The sequence below is a fragment of the Mustela nigripes genome, chromosome 8 (assembly GCF_022355385.1).
Source record: "Mustela nigripes isolate SB6536 chromosome 8, MUSNIG.SB6536, whole genome shotgun sequence".
NCBI classification, from domain to species: domain Eukaryota; kingdom Metazoa; phylum Chordata; class Mammalia; order Carnivora; family Mustelidae; genus Mustela; species Mustela nigripes.
Window position 1 is genome coordinate 39,566,937 of NC_081564.1, and position 20,678 is coordinate 39,587,614.

At 41.6% G+C, this 20,678-nt stretch overlaps 1 protein-coding gene across 3 annotated transcripts in view; it reads left to right on the forward strand.

Annotated features, from left to right (window-relative positions):
• The window catches only part of LPIN2 (lipin 2), an 82,441-nt gene extending 62,151 nt beyond the window's left edge, over positions 1-20,290 (forward strand). For all 3 annotated transcript variants that reach the window (XM_059409295.1, XM_059409294.1, XM_059409292.1), the window contains exons 7-20: positions 61-406; positions 3,986-4,085; positions 6,946-7,133; positions 8,924-9,017; positions 9,357-9,426; positions 10,193-10,282; positions 11,033-11,115; positions 12,199-12,343; positions 13,300-13,448; positions 14,014-14,100; positions 15,326-15,478; positions 15,894-16,008; positions 16,663-16,766; positions 17,102-20,290. In XM_059409295.1, the coding sequence (XP_059265278.1) occupies positions 61-406; positions 3,986-4,085; positions 6,946-7,133; positions 8,924-9,017; positions 9,357-9,426; positions 10,193-10,282; positions 11,033-11,115; positions 12,199-12,343; positions 13,300-13,448; positions 14,014-14,100; positions 15,326-15,478; positions 15,894-16,008; positions 16,663-16,766; positions 17,102-17,246 (1,869 nt within the window). In that variant the 3' untranslated portion in view covers positions 17,247-20,290. The remainder of the gene's footprint in view (positions 1-60; positions 407-3,985; positions 4,086-6,945; positions 7,134-8,923; positions 9,018-9,356; positions 9,427-10,192; positions 10,283-11,032; positions 11,116-12,198; positions 12,344-13,299; positions 13,449-14,013; positions 14,101-15,325; positions 15,479-15,893; positions 16,009-16,662; positions 16,767-17,101) is intronic.
• The last annotated feature ends 388 nt before the right edge of the window (positions 20,291-20,678 follow it).

The window sequence follows — 20,678 nt, forward strand, 5'->3', positions numbered from 1 at the left end:
AAATTTTAACAAACACCTTTGAAGGTGGTTTAACTTTTAAACAATTAAACTTTTTTTTAGGTCAGCAAAAGAGAGAGATCTGACCATCATCCTAGGACAGCTACAATTACACCATCAGAAAATACCCATTTTCGGGTAATTCCCAGTGAGGACAACCTCATAAGTGAAGTTGAGAAAGATGCTTCCATGGGAGAAACGGTCTGTACCATAGTGAAACCCAAACCCAGAGCCCTGTGTAAGCAGATAAGCAGTGCAACTTCCGCTGCAGAACTTCTTGAACCTCCCCTGGAGCAGCCTCAGATTTCATCTATGTTAGATGCAGACCACCTTCCTAACCCATCATTGGTGGAGGCCCCCTCGGAATCAAAACCTGCAGTGAAAGTAGACTCACCATCAAAGAAGAAAGGTAATCATTTGTTTGATTTGGCATCAGGTACTATAAATTTAGATAAGTTATTTCTGTATTTCAAATGATACATGATGGCAAACTTTGTATTTATACTCCCCTGACCAGACCTAGCACATACTGTGAGCATTGCTTGTTAAATAGGGCTTCCCCACTGCACTACAGATTCCACTAGAGCAAGACTCTCACTTTCTCCCTGCTCCCTCCCAACTGCTCCCACTCAGTATACCCTTGGGAGGCATTTACTGAAAAAAAATTAATGAGCATGTTCAAATCAGTTAGTCCATAAAATTAACCATTTTATTGACACAGTATGCCAATAAAGTGAAGTGGAATCCCCCAAAGATTATATGTTCAAAAAGAAAAAAATTGGATGAGAGAAAAATGTTTTCACCTGAAACATCTCTAAGGTTAGTTGAGGCCAAATTAATTATGTTTTTTCCAGTAACATGGGAAATATATAAATGTATGCTTAATTTTAGTATGTTTTCTCTTCTTTCATTGATAATTACCCTCTGAAACATAAAAGATTGCGTCTGACTCTTGGCTCAATAGCTCTTTCTCACTTTTGGAATACAGGTTTAATAAGTCAGAACATTCTTACTATTTAAAAATACAAAGTTGTCCATTGACAGTTTTTAGTTCAGTAAGAGCCAGAACATACTCTCTGGACACTGGCCTTGAGCCCTATTTTTTAGGGAAATAAAACCTTACCTAAAAATCAAAAATACACTCAAGGTTAAATCATCACAAATTGACCTAATAATGACTACAGGTGTGGACCTTCAGAGTCACTTGGAAATAACTTAGTTAAGAGAAAGACAAATGTATGATTTCAGTTGTATGTGGAATTTAAGAAACAGATGAACGTAGGGGAAGGGAAGGAAAAAGTATGAAACAGAGAGGGAGACAAACCATAAGAGGCTCTTAACTATAGGAAACAGTGTTACTGGAGGGGAATTGGGGTGGGGGGTAATCGGGTAACTGGGTGATCGGCATTAAGGAGAACACTTGATGGAATGAGCACTGGGTATTATATGCAATTGGTGAATCATTAAATTCTACCTGTGAAACTAATAAATGCACTGTATGTTAATTAAATTGAATTTAAATTAAAAAAAAAAAACATTTAAAATAATTTGGCAAGGGTATTTATTCATAGCTCAGCAACCAAAGGCCCATAATCATATGTTCTACTCTAAGAACTGGTAAGGAGGAAAATCCAGTTTTCAGGGTGAATGTTTTGTTTTGGTCTGAAAATAATGACCCCCATTCCTACCACATGGTGACCCCTAGGGGGAAATAATGACCCCTATTCTTAGCACATTGTGTGGAACTAACAGATAGGAACACCAGGTGGTTTCTACCATTCATTTGGCCTCATTTTTTCTCCTCCTAGCTTTTAAAAAAATTTTTTTAAAGATTTTATTTATTTATTTGACAGATCACAAGTAGGCAGAGAAGCAGGCAGAGTTCCTGCATGGGAACTCTGAGCAAGAGTTCCCATGCAGGGCTGGATCCCAGGACCCTGAGATCATGACCTGAGCCAAAGGCAGAGAGACTTAACCTCCTGAGCCACCCCAGCGCCCCTCCCCCCAGCTTGTTATCAGAAAGTTTTATACATACTTGCTTTCTTCCTCTCTTTCTCCACTCAGTTTTTTTATTGTTTCAAACCATTTGAAAAACTTGCAAGCATTGTGACATTTCGCCTTTAAACACTGTAGGATATACCTTCAAAGAATAAGAACACTATCTGCATAACCACAGGACCATTGTCATGTGTTCATATTTCCCCAAATGTTCCAAGGAAACCTTTTTAGCTGTTTTTTTTTTTCCAAACCAAGATCTCATCAAAGTTCACATGTTGCATGTGGTTCTTGTGTTTAACCTTTTTTTATTTAGAATAGCCCTGCCCACACACATACTCCCTCACTCCTATACATACACCACTGCACCTCTTTCCCCCTCTGCACTGGTGATACTGATCTTTTCAAGAGCCCATCCAATCCTTTTCTATGCTTTCTCACATTCTGGATGTATCTGATAGTTTTTTCCCAAGGTGACATCCCCATATTTCTTTAAACTGGAAGTTGGCTCTAGAACAACACTGCCCAATAGAAATGCAAAGTGAGCTATATATGCTATTTTAAATCTTCTCGCATTAAAAAAAAAAAAAAAGTGAAATTAAGTTTAGGTGAAATTAATCAATATATTCTGAGCTAGTAAGTCCAAACTATAATTTTAACATGTAATCAATATAAAAATTGAGATATTTTACATTTTTTATAGTAAGTCTTAGAAATCTGGTGTGTTTTACACTTTTTACCACATTTTACACAGCTGTCTTAGACTAGGACAGTGGTGATTTGTTATAGTGAGTGGGCAGTACAGGTCTAGAGGCTTAATTAGATTTGGGTTAAACATTGTTTATTTTTTGAGTTGAAGATTACCTCTAGGATATATTGAGTACTTTACCTAGTATCTCATTTTTTCTCCCCCTAGCTTTTAAAATTTTTTAATATTTATATATTTATGTTACATATATATTTATATGACCACTTGTTTAAGGTGTTGTCTGCCAGATTTATCCATTGTAAAGGATTTTTGTCCTTTTGCAATCAGAAGGTAATGCTTGGTGATACTTTGGCACCTTATGACTCCCCTGTTTATAGCAAACCTTCCCTCACAGTTTTAAAATAATGACCTCTTTCTCAGTGCCAGTGATTTCATCAGATTTGGTCATGCCTATTCATATTCTAAGAAGACTTTATCATGAAATCTAAATGATTCAGGGGCTAAGATTATTCATCTAAAAGCATATGAAAGAAGTTAGCTTGTGTTTATTGTACAACTGTTATGTGTAGAACACCGAAATTCTCTTTCATTGACATGGATGCCTGAGAACCAACACAGTGGAAAGGTTAATTGAAACCTTTAAAAATTAAGTGGGTAGAAGAAGAATCAATGAAACAAGATGGAATTGGGAGGGAGACAAACCATAAGTGACTCTTAATCTCACAAAACAAACTGAGGGTTGCTGGGGGGAGGGGGTTTGGGAGAAGGGGGTGGGATTATGGACATTGGGGAGGGTATGTGCTTTGGTGAGTGCTGTGAAGTGTGTAAACCTGGTGATTCACAGACCTGTACCCCTGGGGATAAAAATATATGTTTATAAAAAATAAAAAATTAAAAAAATTAAAATAAAATTTAATTTAATTTTTAAAAAATAGTAATAAATAAATAAATAAATAAATAAATAAAATGCAGTTGAGACACCTGCGTGGCTCAGTCGGTTAGGTATCTGCCTTCTGCTCTGGTCATGGTCCTGGAGTCCTGGGATTGAGCCCCGCATCAGGCTCCTTGCTGAGCAAGGGAGTCTGCTTCTCCTTCTCCTTCTCCTTCTTCTCCTGCTCCCTTTCTCTTGCTCATTCTCTCTGTCAAAGAAAATCTTTAAAAATAAAATACAGTTTGAGTCATAGTTGGTCTTAATTGTTTGTAAAAACCGTTGTTTTCTTAAAGAGTTGTAAATGAAGAATAGCTTAAGTTCTTACTTTTGATGCATTTTTCTTATAAAAATAGGTGTCCACAAGAGAAGCCAGCACCAGGGACCTGATGATATTTACCTGGATGACTTAAAGGCTTTAGAACCTGAAGTTGCAGCCCTCTATTTCCCTAAGAGGTAGTGTATTTTTTAGATATTTAAGGGTGACTAGCTGTGAAATACAGTGGCTATTTCTAAATCAAAACATTCTGTGAAAATGGAGCAAGGTTATGGTGATCTTTAGCTAAGTTGGATGATTGCTTCAGATTTTGGGAAATTCAGAAATTGTGTGTTGTTTGGACTATAGTGATTTGAAACTAATAATTTATCTCTTTACCTATTATATTTTACCTATTACCTACTTATAAAGAAATTTTCAGTATAACAAGAAGAGGTATACTGGTTAAACCTATGTAACGATTTACCAATGGTTATGACTTCACATTAGCAAATCTTACAGTCATTAATGCAATAAAAGTTCATCAGCATATTCCATTTATTATGTTTTAAAGGTAATATATCTTTATTCAAACACAGTTTACAAAGAATGCCTTCACTCCTTCAGTGAGTCTGAGTTCCCAGGTGAACTTTGGCTGGGCCCAGTGAGACACCATTCCAGCTGGTGTGAGCCCCACATTTTCCCTAGAGCTCTCACCATTTGTCACCACCCACCTCACAGTTTTCCACTTTGAATACCTTTAAAACCTCAGATACAGTGTATTGTACTGTTCTCCTAAGTTCATTTCTATCCGTAGGGAAATTCCATTATAAGACTCTGATTACAAAAATCAATTTACTTTTTCTCATGGAAGGTATAGTTTGAAAATACTGAGTTATAGGTACACATAATTAAGTACTTAGAAATAAATTATTGAAAAACATTTTAAGTTTTTATTTAAAATGGAAAGATGGGGTTGATATGTTTAAATTTTTTTATAGATATTTTTGGAAAGTCCTTAAAATTCTTTCCTAGTTCTCTGCCCTAAATTTGTCTTAAAATATGTTCTTCACATGAAGTAGTAGTTGGGTTTTTTAAGGTGAAAGAACTAGAAGTGCTCCATGTTGTTTTAATAGGAAAGTTAAAATGTAAGCTTAGAATTACCACTTTCTTTCAGATTTCAGTCCTTATTTATTGATATTCCAAGGATTGATATTTTTAGTTTCCCTTTTAAAAAATGGGGAGAAACTGATTAAAAAATGAGAGTGAAATGCAATGAAACCTTACTATGCTGTATTATAATTTAACTGCCTGAGGTCATTGCCCATTCACCAAGTTAGCCTATTTCTGAGACATTTCATAAATACTTATCCCCATTTGTTTTGTTAATTGTCATGATCCATGTCCTCTTGATTAAGTATCCAGTATTTGTAATTATAGCTAAACATTAATGTAAGTCACACTGCTCTTGTAGATTTGGCAACATGTTGAGTCAGATGGCATCCTCCATGTATTTAGAGGGTTACATTGGTTAGGATAACACCAGCTGCTCTGATAAAACACTGGACCTCAGTGGCTTACCACAATAGAAGTTTTTTTCTTGCTCATGTATTCCAGTGCTGATGTTTGGTGCCAGGCGCCTTACTACCAGGGATTCAGGACACAGCTTTTCTTCCATCTTGAGGCTCCACCATTCCCTTAGGGCCTCCACAGGGAAAAGAGAAAGACTCACACAGGGGAGTTTTCAGGAGCCAGGCTTGGGAGGAGCACAGCACACCCCTTCTGTCCACATCTTAAAACTCGGTCATATGGTCACTTGGCCACATCTGACTATAAGGGGACCTAGCCATGGGCCCAGGAGAAAGCAGGACCCTATTTGTTTTTTACCCAGGGGTCAGCCTCGCTCTCTGATGCCAGCATACTAGGTTTTGCTGCTTTACATCAGCTTTGACTTTTTCACCATTTCCAATGAGAAGAACATTCTGTTGATCTAACTAATCTCAATATTGTAGACTGGGTATGCATTGCTATTAAGAAAGAAAATTTCCAGAAACCTGAATCTGGGTTGTTGGTTCATATGTAAAACATAATAGCTTTGGAAACTGCTTTCTGTTTATGGCCTATCCATACTTTGCTGCCAGCTACTACTCAAATTTGAGGGTTTTTTTTTAGATCATAAAGCTTCATTGGATCACATACATTAAGTATATTGGCTTTTTGAATAAAATAAAATAATTTGAAACTTTTAGAACAGCTTTTCAGTGTGACATTAAATGTCCATTCAAAGAGTGTGGAGCAGTAAGCATTCATGCATAAGAAACTTAAGGTACCATTTCCTTATCCTTTTCATTCAGATTTATACCTCATTACAAAGTTTCCCTCAGGATCATCTTCTAAAACCTGGCTTCCATGCCTTTACCATCTAGAAAAATGAATTAACTTCACCTTTAGTCCTGAACCTCTCTAGTGTAAGAATAGTTTGTTTATAGTTTATTTCTCAAAATCTTTGTTTCAGGGTGGGTCTACGCTCTTGAGAATTTTCTCTTGCTTAATTTCTTTGTTTTGCGAAGTAACAGATGAATTTAGAAAAACCTAGACAGCTCTGAACTATAGTAATTTTCTACAGGATGTGTATAGTACCACCACTTTTTCTAGGAAGTTAGGATCAAAGGTTTCCAAACATCAGATTTTTCTTAATTACGCTGTCATTTTCATCATGGAAATGTAAATAAATGGTTATAACTCTTTTACTCCTTTAATTAAAATCAGAAAGCCTGTAGTTGAAAAGTTTGTCTTACTGGGAGTGACTGTAGTGATTTTTGTGACCTATTTACTGTATTCACTGTTAATTCCTCAGCAGTGCGATTAGGTTATTTTTAAACGTCATTTATGATATGATCCTAAACTCTACCTAAGAAAAGCTTTGTCCAGAGGTCAGTCTGTTCCTTTTTTTAATGGGATAAATTACTTGGTTCAGGCCCCCAGAAAACCATGTAGTAAGCTAGGAATATAAGAAGTTGCAATAAGGCAGATCCTTTTCTCCCCATCTGCTGCCCACAGTGAATCGGACCCTGGCTCCCGGCAGTGGCCTGAGTCTGACACGCTCTCCGGCTCCCAGTCCCCACAGTCTGTGGGAAGTGCGGCTGCAGATAGCGGCACCGAGTGCCTTTCTGATTCTGCCATGGACTTGCCTGATGTCACCCTCTCTCTTTGTGGGGGTCTCAGTGAGAACGGAGAGATTTCCAAAGGTATGTCAAGCAGTTATGCCTTGTCTTCACTGGAGAAAGCAGCCTGGTCATCACATGATAGAAACCTGCTGGTTAGCCACTCAGGATATTAAATTCTTTAATGACCTTGTGCAAGTAACAAGTATCTCCCTTTATTGTCATATCTTCAGCCCCTCCTTTAAGGTACCTCGTATGGATTGACCTTAAAAATAAATGGCTTGGGTGAGTTGACAGTACCTTGGCAGGTGCTCATTTCACTTGAAGAGGGAGAATTCTCAGACTGCCCTCTCTACGAAGCAGCAAGGGTCAGCTCAGGCTGTGTCTATTTTCTCATCTGTGAAGTTGAAATGTGTGTGGACCGGGGCCCAGCTGCCCTGGAAATCGCTGGACTTGAGACATGAGAGTAGGGCCTGAAGTTGTGGAAAATTAATTGTCTGTTGAGGAAATAGTCTTTCCAATAAAAAGTAGAAGGAGTTATTTTCTATCTTAGTCTTGAGACTTGGCCCTGGAAAGTACATTTACTCCACAGAAAGGAAGTATCTTCAGCAGAGCCAATTCAGGTGACTCGGGGTAGGTCAAGCAGTTGTGTGTGTCTTTCCCAAGTTCTTTGGCCTCTCTGGCTTTACCTTCCTTTGTAACCTAAATTCTTCATATTTTCTCAGTTTGGCTCGTGGCCCCTGATTGATTTTCCTCTAAGGAAAGATTTTCCTTCCAGGACTAGTAGTATGATCTTTTGTCTTCTCTGCCCCTCGGAGCACCTGAAGTCCTGTGTTTGGGAAACTGGGTACCCTGAGCATTACAGTTGTGCTTTGCTGAATCTTTTTCTTTTTGAAGGTCACAGGGTGCTTATTATGCCTCTTTCTTCTCCATCTCTTAACTCTTGTTTGTTGTATTATTTGCAAGAAATTAAGAGTCCGTTACCAGTAATTCTTAGGCCCTATAAGACTTCACTTTAAAAATTATAGGTAGGGGGTAGAATGGAAAATACACAGTTATACAGACTATAGAATTTACATTTTTAAAAAATCTGGGTAACTTAGGTAGAATTTGTTATTGGAGGAGGCAGAAATGGCAAGTAAAGGTAATTAATATACACATCACCAGGAAGAACAATCCTGGTGAGAAATTCTCTGTTAGCTTATATCTACTAGAGTGTGGGTTTAGGAACAGAGCACACAAATTCATGCAGAATCTTCATTTATTTATCAAGAACTTGGGATTCATTCCTTGACAGACCCTAAACCAAATTCTGGTGTGTTTTTTAGGTTTTTTTTCCTCCAAGCAATTGTAAAATGTTTTGTTTTTTTAATGTAACATGCACTTAATACTGTAAGAGTCCCATGAATATTCCCTAGTTTCACAGTTGCTTCCCAGTAAAGTTTGTTGTCTGTGCTAAGAATGAAACTGCAGTTTTTATTAGTTCTAGAGTGTGTGTGCACACACGTGTATCTGTGTCTTCCTTTCTCTTGCCACATCTGTAATTTATTTTTCTAAAAGTCTCTGGCGTATCCTTCCTGAGTTTTTTGGTTGTTGTTGTGGGTTTTTTTTTGGTTTTTTTTGTTTTTGTTTTTGAGCAAGTAGTGTGGAAGAGGAGAAGGATAGAAAAAGGAAGTGTTCTTTCTTGCGCTGGATTAAAAAAGTGTCTGATATTTTGCTTTTGACGAATGTAAAAGAGTTTTTGGTTTTTTTTTAAAGGACTCATTTTATCCCTCATTTTATGCTATAGTTCCTTCAGTGTAGAGTATTGTGATAATCTCATTTAGGAATTTATGTAATCTCTAACAAAGGGTCATTACTATTTTACATTGCAGAAAAATTCATGGAGCATATAATTACTTATCACGAATTTGCAGAAAATCCTGGGCTTATAGACAATCCTAACCTTGTAATACGGATCTATAACCGGTAAATACTCCTGCTTTTGTAATTATTAAATAGTCTTGCAGAGTTTGGTTTTTTTCAAAGTGCTCTTTTTAACTGTTATAGTTTTCTTGTCATAAAATGTCATATAAATGAACTAGTGGACAGTGATTTTAAAGTGAAAGAGAAGCCTCAGCCTTAGTTTTCAGTGAAGCATCAAAATGTTATTGTCATAGATATTTAAGTGCATCTCACTGAAAACAATAAGGAATTTTATGTCTTATGCCTTTCCTCTTTTCTCTCTCCTTTCCTCTCTTCCCCTTCCTGTACTCTCACTCTTTCCCTTCTCTGTGTAATGGTTTTGCACAATTTTATTTCACACAGTTATTATAACTGGGCTTTGGCTGCTCCCATGATCCTTAGCTTGCAAGTATTCCAGAAGAGTCTGCCAAAGGTGAGATGATCCATTTCTTTTCATTTTTGAAAGTATCTACAGTGCATGATATTTAGAAACATCAATATGTGCACATTTCTAAACTGGGTACTATGGTAAAAGTTTTGTTTAAAATTAATTTAATATTAGAGAAGATCCAAAGAGTTCTGTGTGCCCACCCAAATTATCTCATGCCCAAAATCTAGGAAATTTGCTGGACTGCCATATCTTTGTCATTTTTATTAGATATTTATACTGGTTTCTGACTGGGTATAAAAGTTGGGAGATTTTATTAATTATTCGCTAACTACAGAATGAATGAAAAAAAAATTCCTCATTAATATGGAAAGAAGCAGCAAGAAGAGGGTGGTGTAGCCACCAGAAGTGTGGCATCAGTGTGATTGGGTCAAATTGTGGCTAATAAGCCTTTTATGTAGAACCTTAAGGTTCTAAATCTGTGTATCAGCTTAGTTGGTCCTCAAAATGCGTAAAGAACATGTTATCCAACGGTAGAGAAATGAGAGCATCCGCCTGACAGCCCCCCCGCAGCTGCTTCTCTATAACCAGACCACCCAGCCTCCTACCACAGAACCACCACAGAGCTGTGCCACCACAAAAATGAACTATCTGCCTTTCACTGGTGTTATAGACTCTAGAGTACTTGGGGAGGTATGGAGAATGTTGCTCACATTCCATAATAAAGCACCATCCCACATGCTGATGGTAGAAAGTAGTTGGGTCTTCGTGACAGACAGATGGCTAGACTGACCCAAGTTGATTGTTTCAGGCCACGGTCGAGTCCTGGGTCAAAGATAAGATGCCAAAGAAGTCTGGTCGCTGGTGGTTTTGGCGTAAGAGAGAAAGCATGACCAAACAGGTAACTGACCTGGAAGAGGTAATTTTTTCCACAGGCTAAAAAGAAGTGAATCTTTGATTTATTCAAAAACTTTTTGCCACACACAAGAAAGTGAATTTGGGCTATTCTCTTAACAATATTAATAGTCCCCATTTTTGAACAGTGAGATGTAGAAATGCTATGCTACGTGCTTTATTTTGCCTTTCACCTTCACTGCAGCCTGATGGTATAGAAGCTTAAGCTCCCACTTTACAGGTAAAGAAACAGGTGCAAAGAGGTGACATCACTTGACCAAGCGCACAGAACTGGTGAGGGATGGAGCTAGGGTTTGACCATGAGTCCAGCCCCAAAGCCTGTGCTCTTTCCACTCTGCTCACTACGTTACCTTCCAAAAAGAAGCAAGAGCTTGTTCTCCTCCCAAGGAGGAAATGGCAGTGGCAGTCATATCAGTAACTTCTGTTCTGTAGTGTTTGTGTCCCTGGCACAGACATAATGAGTATAGGCCAGTTGTATTCTGTGACTTGAAATAGTGCCCTTTTGAAATTTTCACTTGTGGCTTTGTAGTAACAGCTTTTTTGCACAGCAGCATATGACTTCGGTCTCAGATTTCTTTCCTTTGGCACAAGTAGAAAAAGGCTGTTTCTTAAGCATTTTTAAGTTGTGGATTCAGAAAACCATTTTGTTCATTCCCTGAGAGTGCTGCTGATAAGTTTTTACCTGTCAGTCGCTGGGAGGGAAAAATTGCACATTGCTATTATTATCTTGTTTTAGCTGCCAGAGGCCAAGGAAGGGAAATCTGATGCGCCACCAACCAGTGACCTGGCATCGAGCACAAAGGAGCCAGCCAGTGGCAGGTGGGTGCTCTGTCCTTCCTCTGGGCTCATAACCCCTGGGCTATGTAGCCATTACAATCAAATTGATTTTGACAGTTCTGTTTAATATTTAGTCAGAAATGTCTCTCTCTAATGGACAGTCATGACAGTAAGTGGCTTATTGGTGCCACTCAGATAGCAGATAATAACTTCTGCTTTTCTAAAAAAAAAAGTTATCAGCTCAGAGGAGTAAACATACTCTGTACTGCTTTTTAAATGTCTTGCTCCATTCCTGGAGCTGTGGAATCAGATGCCTGTGAAATGGAGGCCTCTGGGAAAGGGATCTTGAGGAGCCTTAAGATGTGCTGTCTCTGGTCCCTCCTCCCTGGCTTTCTATCTGGTGCAAAAGGAAGATGCCAAGAATTTCAAGATGCACCTGGCCAGCTCAGTTGGTAGAACATGCAACTCTTGATCTCCAGGTCATGAGTTCTAGCCCCCCTACCCCACCTTTGGGTATAGAGATTACTTAAAATTAAATTTTTTTTTAAAAATTCCAAAATTGGTGTGGGTCCATTTCATTTCTTAGAAGTAGCAACCCTCTAGATATTTGGTTTGGCTGGCCCTGAAAGATGCCACAACTTACCCTCTTCTCATTCTCGCTGTTCTTATACTTCCCCAAACAGATTCTTTCCTTCTGCTCCAGCTCTTTAATTCAGGGGTTGGTCTAAGCCTGAGCATTCATTTTCTTGCTCTTTGCCCACTTTTTTTAAAGGGGTTATAGCAAATCTGTCTTAATAGTTTCTAAAATCTGTGTAAGCAATTATATTTTCTACAGTTTACATCTTTTGAAACGTCTGTTATCTTTTCAGTAAAGGTCAGTAGACCTAGTAGCATTCAATGGTCATAGCAGAAAATAATCAGTCATGGCCAGACTGTAACTGCTGGCTAGTCATTAGAGTTAGGAGGAGGATGGTCTTCTCACTTCATGGTAGGAATACTCCGGAAACAGAGGGAACAACTCTTCTCATCCCTAGAATGGATTTAGGATCTCTTCATCCTAAATGAAAAACTCTTCTCAGTGAAGTGCCCTGCTGCTTCTTAAGTAACTGGATTGCTGTTGAATAGGCCAGCTGAGGATGACTCATCAAGCGATGAGGGGTCACAGGAGCTTGAAGAATCCATCAAGGTGGACCCTGTTCCCACAGAGCCCTCAAGTCATGGCAGCACAACCTCATATAAGAAGTCTCTTCGACTCTCTTCAGATCAGATTGTGAGTTATGTGTGCTCCATGTGGATCCAGTTTATTTTAGTAGCTGTTTAATTAACCATGCTTCCTCTTCTGTTCACACTATCCCCAGCCCTGCACACAGGACATGGCGTGTGCTCGTAAACGCTCACACATGGTAGAACAGCATCTCCCTCCCCTGGGGACCACCTGGGGCACCTGGGACATGGCTTCTTCTACCACCCCAGACGTCCTAGTTGAATCTCTGGGAATGAGCCAAGGGATCTGTATTTTCAACCTGTTTCCCAGATGAGTCTTGTCCAGCCAGCCCATCACTGGGCCATACACTGTCTTTTAGGAGCCACAACAACAGAGAAATGCCATTTTCTTATTTAGATGCAGTTTCCTCTTTCCTGCTTGTTTCCCACTCCATTCCCCCTGTTTTCAGTTTGAAATGGTCTTACTATGCCCCAGGACTGTCAGGTATGGAGGAAGAGCAAAGACGTTTGGTTTCTTGGGGGAATCAGAAAAATCGCTTAGAATTCCAGAACGTCATTCAGGCAGTGGCTCCTTCAGCCTCTTCTGAGCAAGCTCTCCATGCTGTGCTTGGCAGGTGCATGCCTGTGCAACAGAAACCATCCTGCCTTGAGCTGAGGCCCTGAAACACTGGTGGTGGTGATGTAAATATTCAGACTCTGTTGTAAACTCTGTTTTCACCTGGTTTTTTTTTTCCATTTTATTACAATAATCGTATTCATGTACTTCTTTCCATTCTTTATACATCCCCCTGTACACGTAAACACACACACACACGCACACACACACTCATATATTTAGGGATTAGGATCCTTTCTTCACTTAACATTATATTTTAGCAATCTCTCAATGACTATATATTACTAGAAACTGATTATTAATTGTATATAATTCCATCAAAGTGATATCCCATTTATTTTATAAATTATCTATGATTTTCCTTATTCTCTTACTTTTTATAAAAGGCAAAACTGAAGCTCCAAGATGGCCCAAATGATGTTGTGTTTAGTATTACAACCCAGTATCAAGGTACCTGCCGCTGTGCGGGAACCATTTACCTGTGGAACTGGAATGACAAGGTCATCATTTCTGATATTGATGGAACAATAACCAAGTAAGCACGAGCCCATGGTAGGCAGCAGCAGTCAAGGCGTAGGCTGCTGTGCAGTAGTGGGTAGGATCAGGGGGATCCCTCCTTGGCCACTGTCTGGTGTTTTTAAAACTCCCTGCACTGAGACTTGCATGCTGAGGTCACATGTGGTCACACGTGGTCACACACAGTCATTCTGTGGATGGTGAAGATGAATGGAGTCATACGAGTTAACATTGAAGATAACTTTTGGAAAGATTTAGTTATTTGGTCTCCAAGTTCTGGCATTAAATTTTTAAAAAGTAAGAAGGTGTTGCGATTAGGGAGGAAGAAAAGAAGATATGTGGTTATAAATTATCTCTAAAAATGAACATCTGGCTTCTACTTTTAGAAGTTCCTTAGTGGGTGGCTGTACATGCAGGGGACTGCCTTGCTGATGCACAAGCCATGACAAAGTTGTGCCTATAGATTAGATTGTCCCTGGACCCTGCCTCTACCTAGTGGCTTTTAGCAGCTGGCATTGTAGTAGGAAAACACTTGGCTTTATGCGCTTTGTTTCTGATACCTTTTCCTATTTCTACCTTTTCAGGTCTGATGCCTTGGGGCAGATTCTTCCACAATTGGGTAAAGACTGGACGCATCAGGGTATAGCAAAACTCTACCATTCCATCAATGAGTAGGTATCCCCTCCCCCTGTGTCCACGTGCTCATGTAGCCTCACACAAAGAAAAGCATCAGCGACCGTTTCTGGAACATGAGCTGTGTGCTAGCCATTGTGTTACATGTCTCAGCCGTCTCCTCTACACCGCATAGTGCTGGGAGTTGCAGGCACTACCTGTATCTACAGTTCTAGCTATCCTGTAGTGGGGGGAGAGGGGGCTTTGCTTTAATTTAACAGGAGAGCCAGTTTTCATTTTTGGTTTATTAGTTGGGTTTTTTAAAATCTGATTTCACTGAGTAAGTAATGTATGCATGCATGAGGGAAACATTTCACCAATGTGAAATCCTTTCTGTTGGAGCAACAGAGGAAACAGTGCTGTGGCCTTTGTGGACCGTAGTGTGTATGAGTTAAATTGATTTAAAGACTCTGCCTTAAGCATTAGTTGAGAATGCCATAATAGGAAAATTGTGAGGTGTGATTTTGTTCCTTGTCTTACAGAGTGGTTTGCATTCTATAAATTGTCTTTATAAATAAGATCCTTTGCATTTTTCGTTTATGGCAGGTAATTTAAAGATAGTCCAAGATTTTTGTTCTGATTCTCATGGACTAGATGCTAAAGATACATCAATCTTACAGATTTAGCAGATTCCTAGTTACATATACCTCCATTTTCCCCCATGGTGTTTTCCATGGAAAATTGAGATCCTTATAATGCTAACTGCTTTCTTTATTAAATTTAAGAATTTTATTTCCACCATAAGTGAAAGGAACTGTATTTGAATCTTTTAAAAGAATAGTGCTGCTTCGGGGTGCCTGGGTGGCTCAATCAGTTAAACATCTGCCTTTGGCTCAGGTTATGATCTCTTGGGATTGAACCCCACTTCAGACTTCCTGCTTATTAGTTGGGAGTCTGCCTCCTCTCTCACTCTGCTCCTCTACCTGCTTTTTAATGCATTCATGTGCTCTTTTCTTTTTTAAACTTTGCTCAAAGAATGTTTGTTTGTTTGTTTTTTTAAGATTTTATTTATTTATTTGACAGAGGGAGATCACAAGTAGACAGAGAGGCAGGCAGAGAGAGAGAGAGAGGGGGAAGCAGGCCCTCTGCCGAGCAGAGAGCCCGATGCGGGACTCGATCCCAGGACCCCGAGATCATGACCTGAGCCGAAGGCAGCGGCTTAACCCACTGAGCCACCCAGGCGCCCTCAAAGAACGTTTCTAAACAGGACATGTTCTCTTTCAGGAATGGCTACAAGTTTCTGTACTGCTCTGCTCGTGCCATTGGCATGGCTGACATGACCCGTGGCTACCTGCACTGGGTCAATGACAAGGGCACAATCTTACCTCGGGGCCCTCTGATGTTATCCCCCAGCAGCTTGTTCTCAGCCTTCCACAGGTACCTCTCCTACGCAGGCTTGCATGCCCACCCACTCCATGGGAAGGGGCCTGATTGGTGGGGAGATTGGAAGTCAAACTCACTGTAAGGGTTTGTATATCATTCCAAGCTTCTGCATGTCTTGGTTCTTGGGCTCCCCCAGAGCATTTTAACTCTGAGCTCACCCAGTCCATATCAAACACTGTCCAAAAGAGTCAAGCTATCAAGTTTTCTCCTTCCCTAAACCCCATCACTCAGAATGTCGGTCTTTCTTGACTAGAACAGAAGGACAGAAGGAGAAAGAGAGATGCCGGTTACAAAAGACTTTCAGAAATGATTGTGACCACTGAAGTCTTTTCAGGACCATACTACAGGGAGAACAACATTTCAAATTTGGTCATTATATTGGGTTTTTTGTTTGTTTGTCTTTGCCTAGGGAAGTGATAGAAAAGAAGCCAGAGAAGTTCAAAATTGAGTGTCTAAATGATATCAAGAATCTGTTTGCCCCATCTAAGCAGCCCTTCTATGCTGCCTTTGGAAACCGTCCAAATGTAAGTGTCTCCTCTGGGCTACACATTCTGGTGTTTTCAGAGGAGTATTTTTTAGGGTACAGCCCCGTCATGATTCTCAAACCAATTGTATAAGCAAAATGGATGTTGTGCGGAATAGGTTTTCGTTTTCTCTATTCTTAATTTCTGTTCTGTAGCTGGACATCTGCCCTAGAGTTTTGATGTATGAGAAAGGGCATTTTGCCGTTGTTTCTGTGGCTTTGCTTCCATCTCCTTAGGTAGTTCTGACTCGTGTTCTAAGTGGTTCTAAGCTGTGCTCTTGGATCCCGCCCCCAGAGAGTGCTCAGCCTTCCCTGATGCTTCTCAGCCTCTCCACATAGTCGGCCCTCCAGTTCCCGGTTGCAGAGGGTGTTGCTCTCTGGCCTCTGGCAGGCAGCAGGGCCCTACCTGCTCCTGGGCCCCGGCCTCTGCTCCACGCCCAGTGTTCTAACTGTAGTGCCCTTGGCTTTGCCTCCCCTTTTCAGTTTGGGTTTGCCCTGAGCTCACCTTCCGCAGCAGAGCTGCACTGTGCAAGCTCCACACGTTTGCTGTACACCATCTCCTGCTTGTGCAGTTCTTCTGGCTCACAAGGAACCAGAGAAGTATCTCTCAATGTCTTTTCTTATAGTCGCGCTATTTAATGTTTTTTTTGTCCAGGATGTCTATGCTTACACACAAGTGGGAGTTCCAGACTGCAGAATATTCACCGTGAACCCCAAGGGCGAATTAATACAAGAAAGGACCAAAGGAAACAAATCCTCGTACGTATGTTCCTGTTTCCCAGCCCACTGCCCATAGCCAGGGGTGAACCTGGGGACAGAGTCTTAAGGATCAGCCCCGCTCCCACCCCCACCCCCCAATAGCAGAACTGTACCTGCGTTTTGGAGGCTTTCCTCTTTGCCTGGGTGTTTTTGCCTCTGTAAGAGCATCTGAACCAGGATCATTACGATCCTAGACTTCAAAGAGGGCCATGCCCCGGGAGGGGTTGGATGCCTTGCACTGAGGCCTCTTAGTAACTAACGTCACAGCACATAGTCCTGGGCTCTGACGTCACTTAAGGGTGACAGTTTGTGTGTTCTTCCCCAACCCCTTCTAGGTATCACAGATTGAGTGAGCTCGTGGAGCACGTTTTCCCGCTTCTCAACAAGGAACAAAACTCTGCCTTTCCCTGCCCAGAGTTCAGCTCCTTCTGCTACTGGCGAGACCCGATCCCCCAAGTGGACCTGGATGACCTGGCATGACGTAGCATCTCCCAGGGAGGTCCTTGGGCATTTGCCCCATAGCAAGGGAAGGTGACCAGCACTTCTGGACGGAGGCCACTGGGCTACCCTCCAAGCCACAGGTGCAGGACAAGACATGTGTTGACAGCTGGACACCAGCAGGCACCAGGAGAGCTCCTGGAGCTGGAACTGTTGTCTTCCTTTTCCTTCCCAGGCCTGGCAGGGTTGCCGCTCGGAGCCCTGAGCAGGCAGGCAGGCGAGGAGCTTGGACCTGCGGTGGGAGGCCTAAGCTCCTATTACTGGTCATCCTCACACATGTGCTGTGTCAAGTGTGTGCTGGTGCTCCTTTAACTGAATAATTTAAAAGGAAGAAAAAAGCTAAACAAAAGGGGACCAAAACATGTATAAAGTAAAGTGTTATAATTTCCACTGGGAAGTTGAGAGTGTTTCTCTCTAAATCCAGGGCTTTCTTTAGGGGATCAGGGTCCACTAAGCTGCTACAGGTCCAGTTAGTGATGTTAGTTCAAACCACCTGTGCACATTTCTTCCATGGGCTCTTCCTTCTCTGCCACCGTGAAATAGGATGTCTGCTCGGTGGGCTCCTCCAGGCAGGGGCCAGGGCCACTGACCCCAGCTCCACACATATGGGCTTCTGGGGACAAAAAGCCCCTTAGATCATTGGCTTCTCAACTGTGGCTAGCCTGTCGGTGTTGTCTTGGTCCCAGTCAGGACAGAAAGGTCTTGCTGGATGTGCTTGGAGCCTGTGGGAAGAGTACTAATGGTGGGAGTTGATTGGACAATAAGCAACAGCTCTGTTTTCAGGGAGGCCTTAGAAATGCAGATAGGCATTCGTGTGGGGTCCCGGAAGAGTCCTTTTCTCTGTCTTTCTGCCTTTAGCTTCTTCTCCCAGCCTGGTTGTAAGGCCGGGTGGTCTGAGCAGACAGCTTCAGGGGAGGGACTGCCCCATGAGCCCCTCCAGAACTGAGAGCCTGGGTGTTGACGGCAACCTCAGTGTGAGAATCCAGAGGACTGTCAGAGAGGAGGCCTCCATGTGTGCACAGGCCTTGGCCGGCAGGGAAGCACTCAGCCAGGCGCCAGAGCAGAGGACGGAAGCTGCGGATCCAGGTGCCCGCTGGGGGCGGCTTCCTCGCCCACCCCTGCTGGTCTGGGACTTGTGCTGCGGTGCTCTCCTCGCTCTCCTTGTTTGAGTTTGCCCCGCCCAAGTAATACGGACCTAAGATGGAGAAATGGGGTGGTTATTTTTCTAGGCTGGAGAGTTGGAAGTCCCTTTAGTTTGGCCATTTCTCCACGCACTTTTGTATGTGGAGACCGTGGTAGAGCCCCCCCCCCCCACCCCGAACGCAGCTCTGTGGCAAAACACAGAGGCACGTGCTCCCAGAGGAGGACCAATGCGCGCTGCTTCCAGTGCAAACTTTCTGCCCTTCAGTAGTGCAAGGACTAAATTGTTTAAAGAGTTTATTTATGTATAGTAGGTTAGGCAAACTCGGTTATGTTTCTAGGAAATCTTTCCCAGTTAGTGACTTAAAATCCGAGCAGCGGTGCAGCTGGTGGGCTCTGAGACGCTGCCAGTGTATCCTCTCCACGTTCATTTTCCAGAAAGAACATGAGCTTTCTGTGCTGAACCTGAGCTTACTAGGGCTTCTCTGCACACATGTGGTACAGGAAATCTTGACCTTCTATAGTCCTCTTTAGGTTGTCTTTTAAAGAGTTTTTTGATTAGACTATTCATTTTCTTCGATAAGCTCTTCTCTGTGGACACACGGGCCTTCTGTAGGTCTGACCCAGGGGCCCAGATCTCCCAACCCTGTGCTGAGGTGGGACAGGCCCTTCTGTCCTGATGTCCGTAAGCACTAGACTTTGTTGTTTTGTTGCTGCAGATTGATCCAGTGGGTACATTTGCTAATTAACGTGAATCTTTTTCCTTATTTAAAGGAGTCCCTCTTGCTGAAAGTAGATGATTACTATCACTATAGTGTTAAAGTATTAAGTTTGTGCTAAAACCCATTGCCATTTGGTACAAATGACATTTGTTCTTTCTGTGAAAGAGAGTTACCCTCGAGTGTGTTTGTACACAGACCCTTCCAATGGTGAGTTAATGAAGAAGCGTTATCCCGTGCTGCTTGCAGTGATGGGCGGGATCACGGGATGATCGCAAGCAGATTGGGCTTTTCGAAGTCATTCTCTCGGTTGTTCCACTGGTGAAATGGCCTTGGCCCCTTTCCCTCTCTCCAGTTCAACCTGACTTGAGTATTTGCCTTGCTCCCCACGTGCTGAAGCTTCTCTGGCTGTGGTGTCGACATCTACGTCTCGGGCAGGCGTGAGGAAGTGCGTGTGTGGGCCCGGAGCATGCACACTTAGCCGCTGTGTGTGAGGACTGTTTGCTGTGCTCAAAACCATCTGCATAGTTTTCAACTGGAAAAAGAAAAAACTTACAGTGTGATGTCTGTCATAAAATGAAAGCTGCTAACGGTCACAGGGAGAACAGCTGAGGAACGACAGCTAGCTAAATGACCAGAAAGTGCCTGTGCCCATAGGAGCACATGTGGCCCTTTGGGACGATGTTCTTGAAGGTGCAGGCAAGACCTTTAAAGAGAAGTAGAAAGTAAATGCTTTCTCCTTTTGCTAGTTGGTGAAAACAAACTCTTCCAGGGAATTTTAGCATCTTTAAGTATCCTGTTTACTCTGGGAAGTCTTGTTTTCCCGTTTGAGAATATGCTGTGTTTAATGAAACCGGTTAAAAATTGAGTTTTTGTTTAAGTGCTCTTTCCAGGTGAAAACTGCTTTTTTGGTTTGTTTTGAAGGTAAGAGAGGGAGGGGGAAACTTTGTTGTTTTAATTTAATTATTACATTTAGACTCTGATGAAGTATTTGATTATTAGCAATGCCACTAATAAGTTTTAAGTTGTCAGAAATTAATTGTAAACATCAGTACAGTACTCTCAGTCATGGCAAAGACAGTTATCCTAAGATAAATGGCTCATATTTTGGTGCAGTGTTTGATGTTCAAAACAAGACGTTACAACAATAAACAAATGTAAACTGAATGCATTTGACTCCTTCCTTCAGAAGACATTTAAACCATATTCTCTGTACTCTTGCCAGAAAGTGATAATTTCCATAAATTAGCATTTTGATCTCTGCTGACACTAAAATTCATCTACAGAAAGGACCTCTTTTTGGTGCTTATTTTTATAAAACCTGACTCCAAAAGTGAGGCTACACTCCCAGGAACCAACCTCTCTTGCTTTGTAGGTTCTGCCAGAGAATGATTCATTCATACATATGTAATTCCTGGTGTGTTCTCCCTGGCATCCTCTAGGCTGGACTCCCCCACCAGCCCTCAGCCCATCAGGGGTCCCCCAAGAGGCCTGCTCAGAGCCTTTGCCACCCCACCTTTCAGGAACCCCTCCCTCCGGGTGAGTACCACTTAGC